The 20889-nt window shown below is 32.4% G+C and overlaps 2 protein-coding genes across 2 annotated transcripts; one reads left to right on the forward strand and one right to left on the reverse strand.

Annotated features, from left to right (window-relative positions):
- Positions 1-3969: 3969 nt before the first annotated feature.
- Positions 3970-4644, reverse strand: LOC130945913 (serine/threonine-protein phosphatase 7 long form homolog). Its single transcript, XM_057874603.1, has one exon. It carries the CDS (start codon positions 4642-4644, stop codon positions 3970-3972), a length of 675 nt encoding a protein of 224 aa, XP_057730586.1.
- A 1584-nt stretch (positions 4645-6228) lies between these two features.
- LOC130943726 (conglutin-like) lies at positions 6229-6717 on the forward strand. Its single transcript, XM_057871727.1, has one exon. The coding sequence runs from the start codon at positions 6229-6231 to the stop codon at positions 6715-6717; it is 489 nt and encodes a 162-aa protein (XP_057727710.1).
- Positions 6718-20889: the final 14172 nt, after the last annotated feature.

A 20889-nucleotide genomic window follows, 5' to 3' on the forward strand; every position in this document is an offset into this window, starting at 1 on the left:
AAAATAAGCTTTGTTAGAAAAAATTTTCTAGGGGTTTGAAAATATGTGTCGAGATTGTCTAAGAGTGGCTACTCATCAACGTTTGAGTTTATTTTTTGAGGCCAGGTTTTACTCTTAACAGATTTGGCCTGTTATACCTGTTATTTAATCTGGTTTGGCCTGAAACTTGTTAAAAGGTCTAATAATTTTTTTTACAAAATAAAAATATTATTTAAAAAAATATATTTTTAATAAAACTATTTATATATAATATATCATATATTTAATATTTATAAAAAAATTTAAATTTTTAACGTATTTAAAATATACAAAAATATTTATAATAAAATATAATAAATTTAAAATATTTCATAAATTTGTTAATAATAAATAATTATTTATATATTTAATTATATTTTAACAGGTTCAGGCTGACAGGCCAACAAGACTAATTAGTGAGCTTAGGTCTAGCCTATTAATGTATTAAAGCTTTTAAAAGAGTTTAGACCTATGCCTATTTTATATTAGGTCAGGTCAAGCACAGGCCAGACTGCAGGCCCTTGATAAGCCGCCTGACCTTTTTTCACCCCTAGATAGGACCTATCTCTTCGTATTTGTGTTAGACATGAACGTAGTCAGAGGCGGAGATACTCCACTCCTTTTTTTTTAAATTAATAGGAATAAATTATTAAATATAATATATTTTTTTAAAAAATTTATTTAATATAAATAAAAATTTAGTCTAATTAAAATATTAATAATTTTTAATATTTAAAAAATAAATAATAATATTAAAAAATTAAAAAGATATATTATTAATATTTATTAATTAAATAAAATTTTTTAAATTTCATAAAATAGATTTTTTTTTTGTTTTTGTGACCGTCCTTCTTAATTTATTTAGTATTAATTCTCTTTGTTTTGACTGCTATAATTAAGAAATCTTTTTTAATTATGAATATTGTAAAAAATAACTCAAAAATAAATAAAAAATAAATTTATTTGTAATTATTTTTTATTTATATTGAAAAAAATTATTAAAAAATTTGATATAAATTCTATTATCGATAAATTTTATGATATGAAAAATAGATCACTTTATAAATAAAAGTACATATATTTTTTATATTTTAAAATATATTCTCTATCAGTATATTTTTATGATACATCTTATATTATATAATTTTTTGTATAATTTTTTAATATTATATATATTATTAGCCCCATAATAATATTTCTAAATCCATTCTATGAGTGGTAGCTAGTTACCTTAAAACTTACCTTACTAGAATTCTATTTTTTTTTAAAAATACTTGATACATCATGTGTTTAAAATAATTCTTTACAAGTTGGTCCAAATTTTAACCAACATTTGACATTTAATTTGATTTGGACTTGGTATATATGTATAGTAAAGGCTTTAATTCCTAAAGATGGGTTTTGGCCTCCTCATCAGTCTCTTTTGTGAAGAGAAAAGGCATTACGTCAAAATAGTCACCAATCACCTCTAGATCTGTCCGTATCGTTGTTATCTGTAGGCTCTTGTCTTACGTTTACACTTATATTGAGAATGAAAAAACACATATAACATATTATACAGAATAAACGCAAAACAAAAAAAAAAAAAATCACAAAGCATAACTTTTATTTTCTTTTTTGTATCTCTATATATTTTCAATATATTAGAATAAATAGTCTTGTCTTGTCCTATTGTTTAATTCATCAAAATTCAGAAGATTAGACGTATTTACGGTTAGTTTGAATTTGAGAGAAAAAGAAAATCGAACTGATTAAATTTTAATTAGTTCAAATCGATTTGAATTTAAATTGTTTTATAACTGAATCCAAATCAATCTGGATTGATTAAACTCGAATTGGATTAGTTCAGATGATTGGGTACCCAATTGAAAATAAAATTAAAAAAATTAAAAAAAGATAAAAAAATTTCTAAATACTATAAATATATAATATAATAATAAAAAAATAACATATCATCGATTCAAACTTAAATAAATTTAAATAACTATTATTATTTGGAATACTATAAGATTAAGAGACAGTTGTTGTATGTGTATATTATTAAATTTATTTATTTATTTTAATTAATATTAAATTAATTGGATAAATGTTCAAATTCGACAATCCCAGAATAAATAATTAAGCCAATTAAGATTGAGTTTAATTGAATTTGATCTGATTATACCTAATTATTTATTTAAATTCAAAATCAATATAATCAAATTTAATCGATTTTAGATGAATGATCAAATTATCTGTACCATAATACAAAAGACTCCTACATCTTATGTTAATTGATATATCAAATTTATTATATTCTATCAATTTTTGTACTTGCATATCTTTACACAAATCAATATAATTTATACTCAAGATAAAATTTATATAATGATTGGCAAAATTAAATATGCAAACATAATTTATTATATTGTGGCAGACACATGTTTACAGGACTGAAAAAAATTTATTTACTTAAATAAAATTTATGTTTATCATATTGTTCCAAATTGAAAAAATATATATATATATATACAAATAATATTACATTATTAATAAATTTTTATTTTTTAACAATATTTCATCAACACTTTAATTAAATTTTAAATACTAAATTTTATAATTTAAAATATAATGTAATTTTTATTATATTGAGTCAATTTTTAAATTTATTATTCACGTTATTCGCAATGAAGTCTACCTAACAAAGGCTAATTTTTTCGGATATGATGCACGGTGTGGTGTAACACCCGGTTATGGAGGTTAGTGGTGTTTAACCAGGCTGTGACGGCGGTCAGCGGACGGGGAGAAATCGGACGGTCCGATTTCTTGCAGCAGTCAGGGTCACAAATCGGACCGTCCGATTTGTGGGCGCTGAAGGTGATTTGTTTTGCCCAAGGAAATCGGACCAACCGATTTGAGGGCGTATTTTCAAAATTTTTTATCACCAAATCGGACCTACCGATTTTGGGTAAGGAAAATTTTTTGGGCGGGCTTTCTGGTAATCGGACCGTCCGATTTTTTTGTTCTTAAAAATTCGAATGGGCCTACATCCGGTCGGATGGTCCGATTTGGGTGTGGTATATATATATAGATGCACCCACTGAATTTAAGCAGCTCATATCATTCTTCTCCTTCGTTGCTACAACTCTCTACATCTCCTCTTTGCAGATCTTTTCTTCTCTATTTGTAGATCTCTTCTTCTCTATTATCATGGATGATAGAGTAAGGTTAAAAGTATATTATGATGGCTATATTTTATTACAAACATCAGAAGGAGTGAAATTTGTGTGTGATAATCCGTTAGATATTGTTATTCCATTCACACTGTCATTTGAAGAATTAAAAGGGATCATATGTGAGAAGATGGATTTTGAAATATCTAGGAGAGTGTCGTGTATTCTGTACAGATATCCTATATCTGTCTTTGGTGGGTTCGTGCAATTTCAAACGAAATACGTGACCGACGAGGCGAGCATGCAAGAAATGTTTTTAGTGTATCTTGAAAGTCGGTCGCGAATGACGTTTATCGAATTGTATATCGAGTTCGAGCAATCTGCAGCGGACCGAGATATTGAATTGGAAGAGTACAACAGTGATAGTGAAGAAGACTTCGAAAGTAACTACGAGGTCGTTGATCCAGGTGGAAACGAAGATGAAGCTGACGAGGCTATGGTGGCAGATATAGCGGACGTGGCAAATGCACTAGCAAATCAGCAGCCGTTTGTGGAGCCAAGTTTCATGCGGTCATTGGATTTGGATGCCATGCATGCACCGGAGTATCCTCAATATTTAAATGCAGGTGCGTCGTTAATTTAAGTTAAGATTTGTGATAGTATGATTTGTGCATGGGTTATTTGTTTAGGACAAATACTTAAGATAAGGGTAAATAGGCAAAATATAGCATGTAATTAGTAATTGTTTAACGTTTAATACAGTCAAATCGGTGATTGGAGCAAACTGGCTCGGCCGGTACTACCGGGGCAGACACTGGGACAGGGTTGGTTGGTTCGACCGGACCGGACTGTTTGCCCAGGCAAGCAAGAGTGTCAACGGACCATCAATCTCCTTACAGTCGACACGAGTTGCCCTACACAAAGCTCTGTACAGGTGTGCCAGGCATGCCGAACCCCAACTGTACTGTATTATCCCGGCAAAGTTACGGAGTAATGGGAGAAACTTCCAGTGCACCCCTGCTCCAGACTTATCTCCAAACAGAACGGTTCCAAACAATAACATTATGTGGCACTTCACGTACCTCTGAATCTGGATATCATCAACCAACACTAACCGATCCTTCAATGCTCGAAACCACGTCAACTTGATGAAACTTCCCCTACAGTCTGCCTGCCTAGGTGCAACACCAAACTGATCCAAGCATTCAGCCTCTAACGCCTCATAACTACTCAGTGTCGGTCCCGTAACTGGCAAACCATTCGTCGGAAGACCATAAATTAACGCCACATCCTCCAGTGTCACAGCACACTCACCAACCGGAAAATGGAAGCTGTGAGTCTCGGGGCGCCATCTCTCAATCAGAGCATTAACCAATGCCGCCTGACATTGGACAACTCCAATCTGTGAAACATAATAAAAACCGGTGTCCCGTAAAAACCCCTCCGCTATTGAATTGTACCGATCCGGCGGCATGTAGTGGTCACATTGCAACATTCTAGATCCCTAAACAAAAACAATAATATTAATAAATTAACAAATTAAACTTAAAAGAATCGAATTCTCATTATCAAATAATCAGCCACACATAACAATCAATAAATATATTAATAACAACAATACAATACAATACTTTATACAAATAACTATTATATTATATTATCTACTAATATCCAAATAACTAACTACTCTAATTTTATTCTATTCTAAGAGCAAACATACAATAATAAATCAATTACTAACCATTAAAACTAATTAAAACTATTCTATTCTACTATATGTATTCTATTCTATTCAAATAACGACTACTACTAATACAATATTAAATAAGTACAAAAAAATTATTTATTACTAACAATTAAAACTACTTCACATATCTATATTCACACTTAACAGCACACACATTGCACTACTATATGTATTCTATTCTACTGAAAGTTAAATCAAATTAAACGCTACTAGCAATAATAATAATAATTATTATTATTATTATTACATTAAGCATTGTAGTAATAACAATTATTAATATTAATATTACTTATTCTATTTATTTATCAGACATTCAAAAAATTTTATAATAACCGTATTATTATTAATAATATTATTATTGCAATTATTCTATTAATAACAATAATTAATTTATTATTATAATGTAATATCTGAACAATATTAATACCCAATAATTTCTAATATTATTTTGATTGAACTCAAATATCTAAATATTATTACTCTACTAATTCCTCACTAACATTATAAATATTATTTTAACTAAAATAAAAAATTTTGGATTGAAAACTTACATAATTAAGATGATCAAGATAATTAGCAATATGGAGTTCTGGACGATTCACATCTTTTATTTTTCTTCTTTTAGGCATCTTTTGGAACTCAAACCTTCAACAATGGAGTTTTTCACCGTGGCTGGGGGTGGGATATATAGGAGAAGTGAATTGGCACAAAGTGAAAGTGAAATGGAAAAGGGAAAGGGAAACTGAAACTGGCTTAAGGCTCCTCCGTGGTTGGGATTTGGTCTCCACATTCGGACCAACGTGCATGCGCGACACGTGGCTGGGGGCGCAAATCGGACCGTCCGATTTGCGTACCTTTCCAGCAAAAAATCGGACCGTCCGATTACATCAACTCAAAACGGACCGTCCGATTTCTACGATCCTAGCCGTCACACTCTGGTCATGCACCATGAACCCCCCCTATCATTGTTATACACCACTTCTCTCCCAATATTAAAAATAAAAAACGCCCTAACAAAGTCCCATCATAAAAGTCATACATCTGAACGATTATTCACCAACAAAATGCGGCGAATTGAAGCCTGCTGCTGGCATGTGTAGTAATAACCAAACAAAAACGCATGAACGAGCAGTGAGACGTGGAAGCATAAAAGCAATAAATGAAGCAAAGTTAGCCACCCAACCCTCTTTCCCCTTCCACGTACCACACATGCAATATCACATTTATCCTATAAATACCACCATGCACCTTCAACACCCAACTCACATTCCAAAAAACACACACACATCTCAATCATCATATTCTTCAATAATGGTCAAGCTCAGCATCCTAGTAGTCCTCCTGGGCGCCCTTCTTGTCGTAGCCTCCGCGACAAGATGGGATCCCGATCGAGGGTCCAGAGGGTCGAGATGGGACGCACCGAGCAGAGGGGATGACCAGTGCCAGAGGCAGTTGCAGAGGGCAAACCTGAGTCCCTGTGAGGAACACATAAGGCAAGAGCAAGAGCAAGAGCAAGAGCAAGACGAGTACCCGTACAGTCAACGGGGATCCAGAGGACGACGACCCGGCGAATCTGACGAAGACCAAGAGCAAAGGTGCTGCAACGAGCTCAACCGGTTCCAGAATAACCAAAGGTGCATGTGCCAGGCACTTCAACAGATCCTCCAGAACCAGAGCTTTAGATTCCAGCAGGACAGGAGCCAGTTGCATCAGATGGAGAGGGAGCTCAGGAACTTGCCCCAGAACTGCGGGTTCAGGTCACCAAGCCGTTGCGACCTCAGTAGCCGCACGCCCTACTAAACAGACTAGTATAGTGCGTTTTGCTTACCCAACAAGAGAAGTAACAATGATAATAATAAATAGCATTTTTACAAGCTATTTCTATGTCTATGGTGTTTTGGTAGCAATAAAGATCATCACCATTTTATGTAGTGGTGATCGTATTGTCTGTGGTGAAGTTATATGGGGCACTTTGAAATGTGCTTTTATGGCATTGCCTGTGCTTTTGATAATGTAAAAGAGTTGTAAACATGTCGATGGAATAACAATCTTGTTTCTTTGGCAATTACATGGCGTTTAACTAATATGTTATTTTATTGAATTTAAATTGAAAAGTTTAAATTATCAAAATTTAGAATGGAAGAAGAGGGGACAACTGTTTAAGCATAAACTAGGTATTATTCTATAAGTTAAGCATGAAGCTTGCGAAATAGAACATTCCAATGAGGAGACTAGAAATTTGAACATTGAGTGCAAAATAACTTGTGTATTTAGTGCCTAAACTGCCTAATACTTTCCAATGAATCGATATAAGTTATGGGCTTAGTTCATTTTGGACTGTCTAAGCGTTTGTGTTCCTCTTTTAGTTTAGTTTTAAAAGCATGTTTCTCTGTATAATAAAAAAAGAAAAAAGAAAAAAAAAGACACGCGATTGTTGGCAAAACCAAGTTTTGTTGACTAAAATGTCATTTTGGTGTTTGATATTGGGGTCATTACTGAAGACTATGCATGCTATAGTGACCGAATTAGCACTCTAAAAGTTAATGATTGCGTTTAACAACTTTACTGGTTAGCCGGTGCAGCCAATTAGCAATTTCTTTTAATTTTTTTTAAAGACATATAAATTTAAATTATCATAAAAAACATGAAAGCAAATAAAAAAATATCTAATAAAATAAAATAAATATTTAAAATTATTGTAAAAAATGTTTAAAATTTAATAAAAAAATATCTAAAACGTAACAAAAAAACATCTAAAATTTAATTAAAAAAAATTCAAAATAATTAAAAAATATAAAACCAAACAAAATAGAATATCCAAAAATATTGAAAAAGAACATCTAAAAACTAAAGAAAAAAACATATAAGACTATTAAAAACAAATCTTCTAAAAAAAGTTGCATATAAAAATATCTAAAATATATAACAAAAAGACAGGTTGAAAACTTGGAAAAAAAATATCTAAAATAAGTGAAAAAAATAATCCAAAACCTATAAGAAGAAAAAAAAAACGTCGTTATAAAAAAAATTCAAAATCTAATAAAAAAATATCTGAAATGTAACAAAAAAAATTCTAAAACCTAACAAAAATGAGATATTCAAGATCATTTTAAAAAATTCAAAACCTAACAAAGTGATACATCCAAAATTTTTAGAAAAAAATTATCCAAAACTTGAAAAAGAAACATCTAACACTATTTAAAAAAAATCATCTAAAACTCAAAAAGAATAAATATGTAAAAACATAAGAAAAATAAACATCATGAACCTAGGAGAAATAAACATTAAAAACTAATAAAAAGAATAATCCAAAACCAAGAAGAAGATGAACGAAGGGGAGATCGAGGCGTTCTTGTGCGAGGAGATGGAGAGAGTGACCGTGTGCGTTGCATTCTGCGTCGTTCACGGCGGGAGCAGGTCATAGTTGATTGCAGTTGATAACTGATTCTCCATCGCTGGTGTGTTGTGCAGTGCATTAGCGCAAACTGCAACCTTCGTGTGTTGTAATTGGCGGGGCTTTTTGAGTGTCTTTTTGCGGTGGAGGCGTCACTTCCATGTTAGGAAATTATTTTAATTTTTTAATTTGTTTGTGAGCAATACATATATTAATTATAATCACAAATTATGCTATTTCAAATTAAATGACTTATATAATGGTGATATCATTTATTATTATAAATGCTAAATTGAATAAGTCATTATTACTTTTGATGTAGAATTAAATGATAATAAAACCAGATATTATCTTTTGTTCCTTAGATAATTATCTTTTGGATTTTAGATATATTATCTTTTGGACTTTGGATACTATTTTATTTGGGCTTTAGGATTTAATGGGTGCCATGCTCAAATATAAATAGGCCTTCAGGGTTTCGGTTTCCAATATACCAGAACCGCTTTTATTGCTTTTTTCCCATCAAAAGAGTTACGATTCACCCTCCTAGAAATACAGAAAGTTTTGGTAGAGAAAGATCGAAAGAACCACAAGACTGAGTCTTTCCATCAATTTCTAATTTCTATGAATAAAGGTACGCTTCCGCATTTTGATATATTTTTGATGATTCAATATGGATGATCTGGATTAATAAAATTATTTATTCCAACATTCCACGCACTGGGCGGTGTGTGGCGGTTGTGCAACTGGGGCAGCAGCACGATCGACAAGTAAGACACCAAGAGTAGGGTGTGAGTTGTGGGTTATAATTAGAACGCGATGTGTGGCGGTGGCACAAGAGAGAAGTCGCAGCAAGGGAGGGAATAGGAGGTTACGGTGTCGCAGCTTATGAATTGGAGTATAAGGCTTGGTTTTTTAGTACAAATTTTTTTTTTTTTGAAAAAAGAACAAATTGGTCATTGACCTTTTAGTCTGCGGACATTTAACTCTCTGAAGATTTGAAAATATATTTAAGTTCCTGACCTTCTCAAAACCTAGACATATCGATCTATGGGTCTAATTTATCTCATTTTAAAAACTCCCATACGTGTGCATCTGTATATCAGCTAAATCAAGACAACGTGAGTCACATTTGATTTTTTCGTTGGATCTGACAAACCCAAGTGAATAGAAAGATCGATGTGTCCAGTTTTTGAAAAAATCAAGAACTTAAAAATATTTTTAAATACTCAGAGACTTAAATGTCCATAAACCAAAAGATCAGACTTATTTGTCATTTTTTTTAATTTTAAATTTAGGATTTCAGAAGTTAGCTGAATTAACGTGGAATGAATTGGTTACATAGATCAATTTTTAGCATCTATTGAATTGGTATTTACTAGTGTATTAGACAACAATATTTGAGCATACAAATTTATTTATCTAATTATGTAAAATATTTTGCATTCTTCATTATTAATATTTGAATTTGAGTCTTATTTAACATGAATTCAATAAGTCTCTTAAAAACAATATATATTTCAATTTTTTTTCTATTTTCAAATTGTTACTTAGATTTTTTTATTGGTTTAATATTAGTTGTAATTAATTATAGTAAAAATAAATATGAAATACATAAGGTATAACCATCAAGCAATTAGTTTTAGTTTTTAGAATGTACAACTATTTATCCACCTCTCATCTATAAGCTGCTTTTTGCACACTCAAACAAATCACTGTAAAAATTGAATATAAATCTCTTGCTGATGCTACTTGTAAAGCTAGCTGATTGTCTATCTTAATGAATTTCTTAATTTAATTTTCTAGTGACAAATTAGAGCGGCAAAATTTCTGCTCAATTAGAACTGGAATCCATAGCGAATCCCCAAAACTACTACGTTCATGAATGGCCTTTTCCACCAGTAAAGAGCCAATATCCCCAACAAGAGTGCGATGGACTCCATCACGCTTGAGCGAGAGCGTGGAATCACTATGGGTTTCAAGAGACTGATGAGTTTTTCGGTTGAACTGATAATCACTTTAAAAGTTTATCACTCTATTATGTAACAACTTATTAATTTTTTTACCAAAGTTCTGTCATTATTTCTATTAATATTTGCAAACTAGGATAGTTAGATTTATATAATTATAGCTTGTGGGAGGGTGACTAAGATCATTTTTTCTTAATTTAATGTTCATGGTAATTAAGTATAATAGGAGTATATAAGGAATACATCAAGCTTAACCACCAAACAATTAATTTTAGTTTTTTTATTCATTTCAAAAAAATTTTGAATGAGAAGAAGTCATTTTTCTCCTCCTCTGAACCTTCACTTTTTTTCTCTCTCTCTCTTTTAGTTTATCAAACTATTAACATCACAGTTTGAATAGCTTAGAGTATAAGATTTTCACAAACCATACATGAAATTAAAATGTCTAATTCAGAAACCAAGAATACAGATATATAATTATAACTAATTCTACATTTAGTGATGGATCTAAAAAAATTTGACAATAAGGATAAAATATATATGAAATAATAATAATTTTTTAGTTTAAGTATACTTAAACTAAAATACGTATTTTTTTTTCTAAGATAAAAGTGATTTTATTTCACTAGAAATGAAGTTCACAGTCCATATTTTGACAACAAACAAAGGGTAGTATTAAAAATGTTTCACCAGCAAAAACAAATTATATTACAAGAAAAGGGTAACGGTTTCAATAGAGAGAGATACATCTTCAATGTTGGATTTCATTGAAGACCCTGTGAGGTTGTTGCACAACTAGGAGGGGGCTTCTATTTTTCTTCAAAAAGAAATACATTTCTAGTCTTCCAATTCAACCAAGTTGTAATAGCTACCAAGTTCCTCTTCTTTTTCCTGTTACCGTCGCTGAACCGTTCAAGCAATTTCAACCATCACTGCCATAAGAATTCCGTGAGAGATGGAATAGGGAGGCCGCTTGCATCCAAGCTTCAACCGCATCAGGGCACATCCAAAGACAATGAAAGACCGATTCTTCTTCACTGTGACATCTTAAACAAATCAGTACTACTGATTAAATTCTTTGTTCCAATTTATGGCTCATATGTAAACCCTCGTGCATTACTTTTCACATAAAATTTTTAATCTTCGATTGACAATTGAGGTTCCAAATGATTGTTCATAATTCTTTCTTTCTGCAGTGTTCAGGAAGAAAATCTATTAAAGGGTGAAAGAATTGAAAGACCACACCATAACCAAAAGTTATTGTATATGTTCCAGATTTTTTCTTCATCCAGGTAATTCTATCATCCTCTTGGTAAATTGTTGAATTTAGAATAGAATTTGCAATTGCTGGATTGAATACCTCTCAAATTAGTGATTGGTTCCATGTGCTGTCCGGTAGCATCAAATTTAAGACCTATTTTAGTCTTCGACCCTTTATGGTATCTTAACAATAGGTCTTCCCGAATCCTAACAGTACTGTTTCAACCTATTTTTCATAGAATTTCTTTTTCTAGCACTTTCTGACCCTTCAAAATACTTCACTAGCCCCAAGATGGTTTGTTTTCGGCATTCGCCTTTAAAAAAACTTGAAAAAATATTTACTCTTGTACACCTTATAAATTGGAGAGTGTGGTTTAGTTATCGGTCTTTATCCTTGCTTTGCCAGCATTACAAGGTTAAAGACTTTAAGATCTTTGAAGTTAAGACCCCTTGAAATTTAGTTCTACAAAAAATTCTCCATCCTATCCATTGCATCCTTCTCTCCGAGTTTGTTGTCCCACCAAAATTGGAGTGTGAGCTTTTGAATTTCATCAACCAGCATCTTTGGTAGTTTAAAACAACTCAGAGTATATATTGAAACTATCATTGCAACCACTTTTATTAGTACTTCTTTGTCGCTTGAGAATAGCAAAGCCCTCTTCTAGTGCTGCAGTTTTTATGACACTTTATCCTTGATATACGCACATGTGTCTCTCTTAGATCTCTGAATTACCACTGATAGCCCAAAAGCCTTGTTCTGATTGCTAATGTGAGGAACATGTAAGATGTAAGATAGATGATCACGAATGTTCATAAGGGTATTTCTGCTAAAAAATACTGAGGATTTATCCAAATTCTCTGCTTGACCACTAATATTTTCATAAACCTATAGGATCCGAAGCAAATTTTGGTACCCTTCTTCTGTAGCTTTGTTGAATAGAATTGAGTTATCTGCGAAAAATAAATGGCTGGCTTTAGGACACCGTGGGTTAAATCTTAAATCTGTAATATCTAGTCTCTATTCTCCTCTATGGAGTAGATGGGACAATCCATCTATGCAAAATAAATAGATAGGGGAAAAGAGAGTCACCTTGATACAACCTTTTACATGGCTTAAAAAAATCATGAGGCTGACCATCCACAGTAATAGAATATGAAGCCGTTATCACCGGTTCCTGATTCCATTCCATCTATCTCCTACAAAAATCCAACCTCCTCATAACCTCCCAAATGAAACTCTGCTCTACCCTGTCATACGACTTACTCATGTCTAGTTTCAGCGCTAATTCATAATCATCGCATCTCTTATTCTTTAAAAAATGCATAAATTCATGAGTAATTAAAACATTATCACTAATCAACCACCCTTTAATAAAAGTACTTTGTGTGTCACTTATGAGTCTATTTATCACAAATTGAAGCCTGTGCACCATAATCTTTGATAAGACTTTATAAAAAATACTACTCAGGCTTTTAAGTTGAATCTGTTTCATAGATTTTGCATTCGAAATCTTTGGAATAAGGCAAATATGAGTGTGATTAAATGATTTCAGAATTTTACCTCCCAAGAAAAAACTTCTAGCCGCCTGAAGAAGATTTCCTTTAATCATTTCCCAAAAAAAATGAAAGAATTTAGCAGTGAATTCATCTTCTCCCGGGGCCGAAAAGGCATTGATAAAAAACAACTTTCACTTTTTTTCTGTGATTTGTCTAGTTAATACACGGTTGGTAGCAGCATTAATTTTTGTTGGAATACTCTCAATTTCTGTTATCAGATCTCTTAGGTTATTAGATGTAAAAAGCTCTTCAAAGTATCGTTGTACAGTGGATGCAATGCCTTTAGCCTGGTGGCTACATTCCCTTCTACATCTTCTAACTCTTGCACCTTATTTCTTCTACTTCTAGTTTGAAATTTAGAATAAAAAAATTTTGTATTGCAATCTCTCCATTTTAGCCATTAGACTCAATATTTTTTCTTTCAATATCTTTCTTCTAATTTAAGTGCATCTTCTAATTCAGCCTCCCATACCTTTATAGTTGCTCCATTTGCTTGATTGCCCTTAACGGTCTTCCCTGTTCTTTCTCTAATTTCTTGAATTTTTTTTTTTGAAATTAGAAGAAGAATTTCGCTACCACTCCACTATACAGTGTCTAGTTTTCTTAAGCTTCTTAGCCAGTCTAAACATAGGTGAACCCCTAATGCCTAGCGCCCAAGTATGCTTAATTAATTTTACCACTTCTTCACTCTCACACCCTATGAAAATTAGAATCTTCTCTTCATTCTCCTCACCTCCTTATCTGAATCAATAAGGAGTGGTTTGTGATCCAAACTCATTTCTTTTAGGTGCATAACATAACCATTTGAAAATTCTATCCTATATTGTATTGACACAAACACTCTATCCAACCGTTCTTTGATAAAATTGCCTCCAAATTTTTTATTCGACCATATGAACTTATCAACTTCGTATTCTAAATCCACCAGCCCTCCTGTATTAATAAAGTTGCTAAAACTTCTTATAGATGATTACGATTTAGGTCTGTCCCCTTCCTTCTCATGGTAAGCTTTAATAGCATTAAAGTCTCCCATAATCATAATCTGGTCTCCACCATTCTTAATCAGTTGTAGTAGCTTTGAGTATTATTCCTCCCTAATAGCTTTATCCGTGTGCAAATAGACCTCTAAAACCTCCTACCTCAAGTTACTTTGCTGAATCTCTAGTTTAAAGTAAATCAGAAAATTCTCCTAGTTTAAAACCTGAATACTTACTCCCTCTTTTCATGCCAATGCTAAATTTTTAGATTGACCAATAGGATCCATCATGTAGATTGATTTAAATTCTACTCTCCTTATAACTCTCTCCACTTTCAAGGTGCTATTTTTACTTTTGCACAAAAACAACACCTTGAGAAAATGGGATTTATTAATCTCTTTAATGTTATGAACTGTCAGGGATTTTTCTAAACTCCGATAGTTCTACGATAGCATCTTCATACCTTTTTGGGTGCTCAATTTTAGGTGACACTCTCCTACATTGTATCTGTCTTACCGTCCTCCAAACACTGTTTTTTGGTTGCTAAATTTTCTTCCACCTCTATAGTAATTCATTTAGCACCCGTCACATGTTTGTGATTCTGCCCTTCTTAGCTAATTTCTTCAAATTCAGCTTCTTCTCCAGAACTTCCCTTGTCTCTTCACACACCCCAATTGAAAAGATACCAAATGATTTATTATGATAAGAATGGTCTATTTCTTTCCCTTTTCCTCTCCTTATTTCCTCGAAAACTCCTCTAGCTTTAGATTTTGCTTTCCCCGAATCGCTTAACAGTAACGCCTTATTCACATTTTGGACTTCCTCTTCTTCTATCCTAGCTTGCGAGCTCCTATCATTTACTGAGAGATTGACAAAATCTCGTATGAGACATGCCAGAGTTGGTTTTTTGTATCTAAGATCTCATGTGTCAGTGCTGGAATTATGATTTGGTTTGTTACTCTCCTTGTCTTCAACTCTTCGACCAAATTGATCTGCTCTAAGCCATGTCCCCCATCCTTCCTCCTCTATTTTTCTTGCCACTGAATCCTTCAAATAACCATTGCAAGCTCTGATTTCATTAACAGTTCCTCCACAATAGTGGCAAAAATTGTCAATTTTCTCATATTTGAATTGCACCTCCAAAATCTGGTTATTATTGCTTGAAATCTTCATAATTCTACGCAAAGGTTTGCTAACAACAAACTGCACCAGTATTTTAATAATACAATCTTCCTTTTCCCTCTTCACAAACAAGTCCGTATCCGTAACTTACCCTAACGATCCTCCAATCCTCCTCCCGAGTCTTTTATTTTTATATTTTTTAGTAAACCCCATAACTGGATCCATATCGGAACGCAAAAAATTCTTTTTCATCAATCGAACTATCCTTTCCCAACATTTGAGATGCAGAATATAGTTCTTAAACAACCATGGTCATCCTTTTTCTACCCTAAACATATCCATTTTACTGTTGAAAAAAGAATTGGAATAAGTTTTTCCCATGGTGCATCATTCGAAGGCCTTCTGGTTGCCTACATATTACATAGAAAGCTGCCTCCAACGTTCCAATACTAAATTTTTGATCCGCCAACAATCTCTCAATCAAATTCTTATTGTACTTCCCAATACTTTCCTGAACGTCCTCATCCTCAAACTTCAATACCTCATTCTCTTCTCCTTCTATTGCACATGTGCCACGCCTCGGAAAGACAGCATCCATTGTTAAAACAAAGTCACTCACAAAAGTTAAAAAAATTACAATTAGGATTTCTCTTAACCCTAGTAGAGCAGAGTAAGACGGCAACCTTAGAAATAGAGCATAATGTTTAAGTACTTTATTAGTTCTTATACTTTATCAATTTTTTAATTAAGTTCTTATAGTTTGAAAGTTTATAATTAAATCATATTAGATAAAAAAAATTAATTAGATCCTTGTAGTTGCCATCTTTTAGAAAATATACACTAGTCCTAAAATATTTTGTTTTTAACATATTTTATAATTCATCTTATATTAAATATAAAAATAAATTTTAAAAAAATATTAAAAAAAAACTAATTGTAGAATTTTATTTAATATAGGGACTCAACTTAATGATAAATTTTTAAATTATAAAGATCTAATAAAAATTTCATAAAATTATAAAAATTAATAAAATAATTAAACCTAATTTTTATAATTATATTCTACAATTATAAAATATAATTAATTTTCAAATTTTTTAACTAACAAATTAAAATACTAAAATGATAATTTAAATAGTAAAATATACTTTAGAATTCGATTATTCTAAGTTTCATATTTAAAAAAATAGAATAATTTTTTATTGTCAATATACTTAAATATCTCTTTTGATATATGTTACCAAATAATTATTTAAAATTTTATCTCCTTTACGATCATGAAACCGGCTCTTTATAATATTTATAATTTAAAAAATTATTTCAATTGATATAGTTAGTTGTGACGACAAAATTAAAGCTAACTTAAAAAAATTATGTACAAATAATATTCTTTCAAGTTTTAATTAATTTTTTATAGAAAAACACCTATTTTATATAAGTTTAAAAATTAATAATAAAAATACATATTTAAAATAAAATTCTTAAGTTCACTATTAATTACTAAAAATTGAATAAAAAAATTCTAATAGAATTAAATTAATGAATTTAATAAGAACGTATAATTGTTATTATTATTATTATATATTATTTAAAAAATTTTAAAAATTTTAAAATTGTAATAAGGCACTTGTCCCATACCCTACTACATAAATGGTAGTTTTTGGTGGCCATTCTTTTTCTATGGCTATAGTAGCTAGAGCCATTGAACTTGTCTCAACTTGACGCTTGGAATAGTGAAATGCTTGTTGACCAAGCTTTATGACCTGTTAACAATCGAAAGACATTCTAGATACTAACTCGAAAATGTCACCACCACTCCTCCCCATGCTGCCAAAGACCCGACCTAACCCGCATAACACCCAGAACCTCAATCTTAGGACACGCATCCCTGACCGTCATGGCGACTTAGACCCCGTGACGGTGGTTTGGCTGGAGCTTCATCACTCGCTGCTTTTATTATCTGATTTTGTTTTATTCGGTGTCGCCAAAATTGCGCTCTCTATTACTTTGGTTTTACATAACTTGCAGTATTCATTCTCTTCTCTTTTTCGTGTTCTCTATTAATTTCGACGATTGGCGCAAAATACGATCACATGTCCCAGAGCTGGTTCCTAAAAGAGCGCCATTTTCTGACCTGATTTACCTTAGGTTCGAGGTCTCAACAATTCTGCTCCATGGCCACTACTCTCAGAAATGCGATCTCCATCATTCCCATCATTTGACCACTTCACCTTGTCCATTGCCATGCCCATTTTTCGTTCGTCATTGCCTATCCTTGTTCGAGACACTTCTTCCCTCTACCACATTGGCCAGGTTCTCATTTAATTTGGGCCTAACCCAATTTTGCATGCTAAACTCTTCATACCACTGATGAATAATAAGAATACTTACATCCAATGATGTCAGGTGTTGCTCTTTCATTTGCTAGTCAAATTGTGGCCACCTGTAATCACCGCTTGCAAATCCATCAGAGTCATAGCCTACATAAATTTTTCTCTGTCTACATTATTGTTATATATACAATTTTTTGTTGTACAGACCATTATTATTTTTAAAACAATATTAGATCACTAATAAAATTTATTATTTTTAGTTAATTAGAATTTAATATTTAAATTTTAAATTTTAATAATATTAAAAATAAAATATTAGCAAAAATAACCAGCAAAGCAACACAGCCACCCCATCCAGAGTACCATCAACCACCTCACCCCCTACTTCCTCCAGGTACCTCACGTGCAAACCCTTCAGTATCAAATATCAATTCTTCTTATATAAAAGTATATAAAAGTATGCATGACAATGAATAAAATAGAGTAGAATAAGGTAGAGTTTAGAGCTAATTCTAGTTTTAGTTTTATCTGTGGATTAAAATTTTTATATAAATTTAATCTTATTTTATAGTTAAAAATATCTCAATTCTAATTTTACCTGTTCTTAACCCATGAATACCTGACCTTAGGTCAAATTTGATACCGATGGATAAAGTGTATATTGCCGCTCCTATATAAAATACCAAACTCAGTACACCCTCACCCATTTTATCAATCATCCTCACATACCACACCATAAACATAGGACCAAAGTTTACGGTTCTCCTTGCCCTCTTGGTCACCCTCCTCCTGGCTACATACACCCCCTCGCCACACACAATCAGCATCAGGGGGAGTTGTGTGACTGCGAGAGGAAAGTGGAAACCGCAAACCTGGGATCCTGTGGGGTCCTATCAGGCAGATAGAAGAACCAACAGGGGGAAAACCAAGACACGAGGCTGAGTTGTTGTAACGAGCTCGGTCGGTTCTAGAACATCGATGCATGCATGTGCGCAGCGTGGCAGCGAATTTTTCACACCGAGGTGGAGAGGGTGATAATCAAGCCTCATGCAGTGCGACGTATATGGGCTTTGCTCCCACTTGTGGGTTTAGGGCCCCACGCACGTGCCGACTCAGCGCCTGACACCAGGACTAGAGAGAAGTGTGGTCATAGCTTATAGTAAATTAAAGCTATCTATCACTCATTTAGGGATGGCAAAATTTCCCGAGATGCGGGGATCCCTGTGGAGACTGCCCCAAATGGGGATCCGACTGTGGAGAATTTTCTCCGTGGGGATGGGGACGGGGGACAAAATTCTCCCGAGGTAGGCGCAGGGACCCGAGCGGGGATCCCCGCCCCATCCCCGCTAATCCCCAAGTTCATAAATTTACTAAATTGTCCTTAATAATTTATTTCTCATATATGTTTTTTAGTCATTACACACACACAAACACACACACACACACAAAAAAACACAAAACTCCTAATCCTCATTTGCATAACTCTTCTTCAATTCAGAAATCCCTAACCCCTAACGTTGTCTATACTCCATCCAACCTCTCTATAGCCATCCTCTTGCCGCTCTCCCTTCTCACCACATCGTCACACCTCACCGTGCCATGATCCTCACCGCGTCGTGCTCTCTATTTGCAGCGTTCTTTTTCGTAACTTTGTCGTCGTGTCCATTCTCCTCTCTGTTGCCGCGTCTCCCACTTTGTCCACTTCTCTATCCTCTGGCTCGCCGTTGCGTTCCCCCTCTGCGTCATTTCGAAAGAAGTCACCATCTTGTTATTTAGGTTTTTTGTATAAAATCTTGTTATTTTTGCATAAAATGGATACTTACACCTCTATTCATATGGAAATTAATAATTAGTTAGAACTATCAGATAGATGGGGAATGGGGTCTCCACGGAAAATGGAGCCCTATGGAAAATGGGGATGGGGAGCAATATTCTCCCACAGCGGAAAACGGAAACGGGAACAAAAAGAAAATCTGGGGGTGAGAATGGAGAGTAGGGAGGCATCTCCCGCCCCCACCCTGCCCCATTGACATTCCTACACTCATTAACTATGGTTCGTAGTGATAATAGTAATAATAATCATTACCATGGATGTATAGATACATGGCTTACAAAAGTTTGTTTTATTTATTTATATTTCTACTTAGGAAAAAAAAAATACTTGTGTGTGTCAAACAGTAATAAGTGAAATGAGTGATATTCATATCAAAGTGTGTTAGTGATAGGTTTTTTTTCTTCTATGCACGTGCTATATTCTTAATGAATGCTTGAAATTTGTTAACTTTTTTTAACGAGAAATGTATATAAACTTGTTCAGAAATATTTTATGACTTTTCGAATTGAGGAATTATCTAAATAGAATTATAAATAATAGGTTTAAAATACAAAATAATTACCATGATTCCTGTATTTCAAGGTTTTAATATTCCAAATTTGTCATTTCTATGGTGGAGATCTATGTTTAAGGATTTCAATGTTCAAATTAGGATGAGTCTTAAAAGATATTAAGTTAATATATATATATATATATATATATATATATATATATATATATATATTTAAAATAATGTACATATCATTGAGTTATGATATTATGAGTTCATCATTGTATCTTATGTAATTATGAGGTCATCTATGGTCTTTTAAATTTAGTTAATCTAAAATAATGAATTGTTCTTTTTATGACATATTAAATTCAATTTTTTTTATGAAAATAATTGTTACAATATATCGAATTATTCAATATTAAGTTGAATGATAAAAAATTATTATTCTCTTTTATACTTCTTATATTTAACGACTTTTTACAATTCGAGATAATTCTTAATCATCAGACTAAATATTTAAAATTTTAAATATGAGTAGATATGTCATATAAACGTGTACCAGTGAGATTTTTTTTTTTTCTATGCTTAATTAAGGCTTGAAATTAATAACAAATTTTTGGTAAGAATGAATGAACTTTTTTAACGAGACGGAATTCAATTAGGACTTAAGACGGTTCTTGTTTTTTTAGCAACAAGTTAGACTGGTTTGGATTCTAGCCCAGGTTCTGGAATGAGCTTTAGATGATTAGATCCAAGAACAAAAAAGCGTTTATTAGATCCAAAGCATTCCAAAAAAGGAAGGAAAAAAAAAAGAACAGAACAGAACGTAGCAATTAGGATTTTTTTCCGTTATAAAAAAATATATTTTCCAAAAAAATCATCTCAATTTTAATTTTTGAGATAAAATTTTTGTTTTTGACATTTACATTAAAGTTTGGTTTGGTAAAACTTTTACTTTTTCGAAAATAGCTTATAAAAATTATTTTTTAAAAGACAACTTTTTAAAAGCTGCAGCACTTTACGTTTGGTAAA

This window comes from Arachis stenosperma, chromosome 8, assembly GCF_014773155.1.
Source record: "Arachis stenosperma cultivar V10309 chromosome 8, arast.V10309.gnm1.PFL2, whole genome shotgun sequence".
Lineage (NCBI taxonomy): Eukaryota > Viridiplantae > Streptophyta > Magnoliopsida > Fabales > Fabaceae > Arachis > Arachis stenosperma.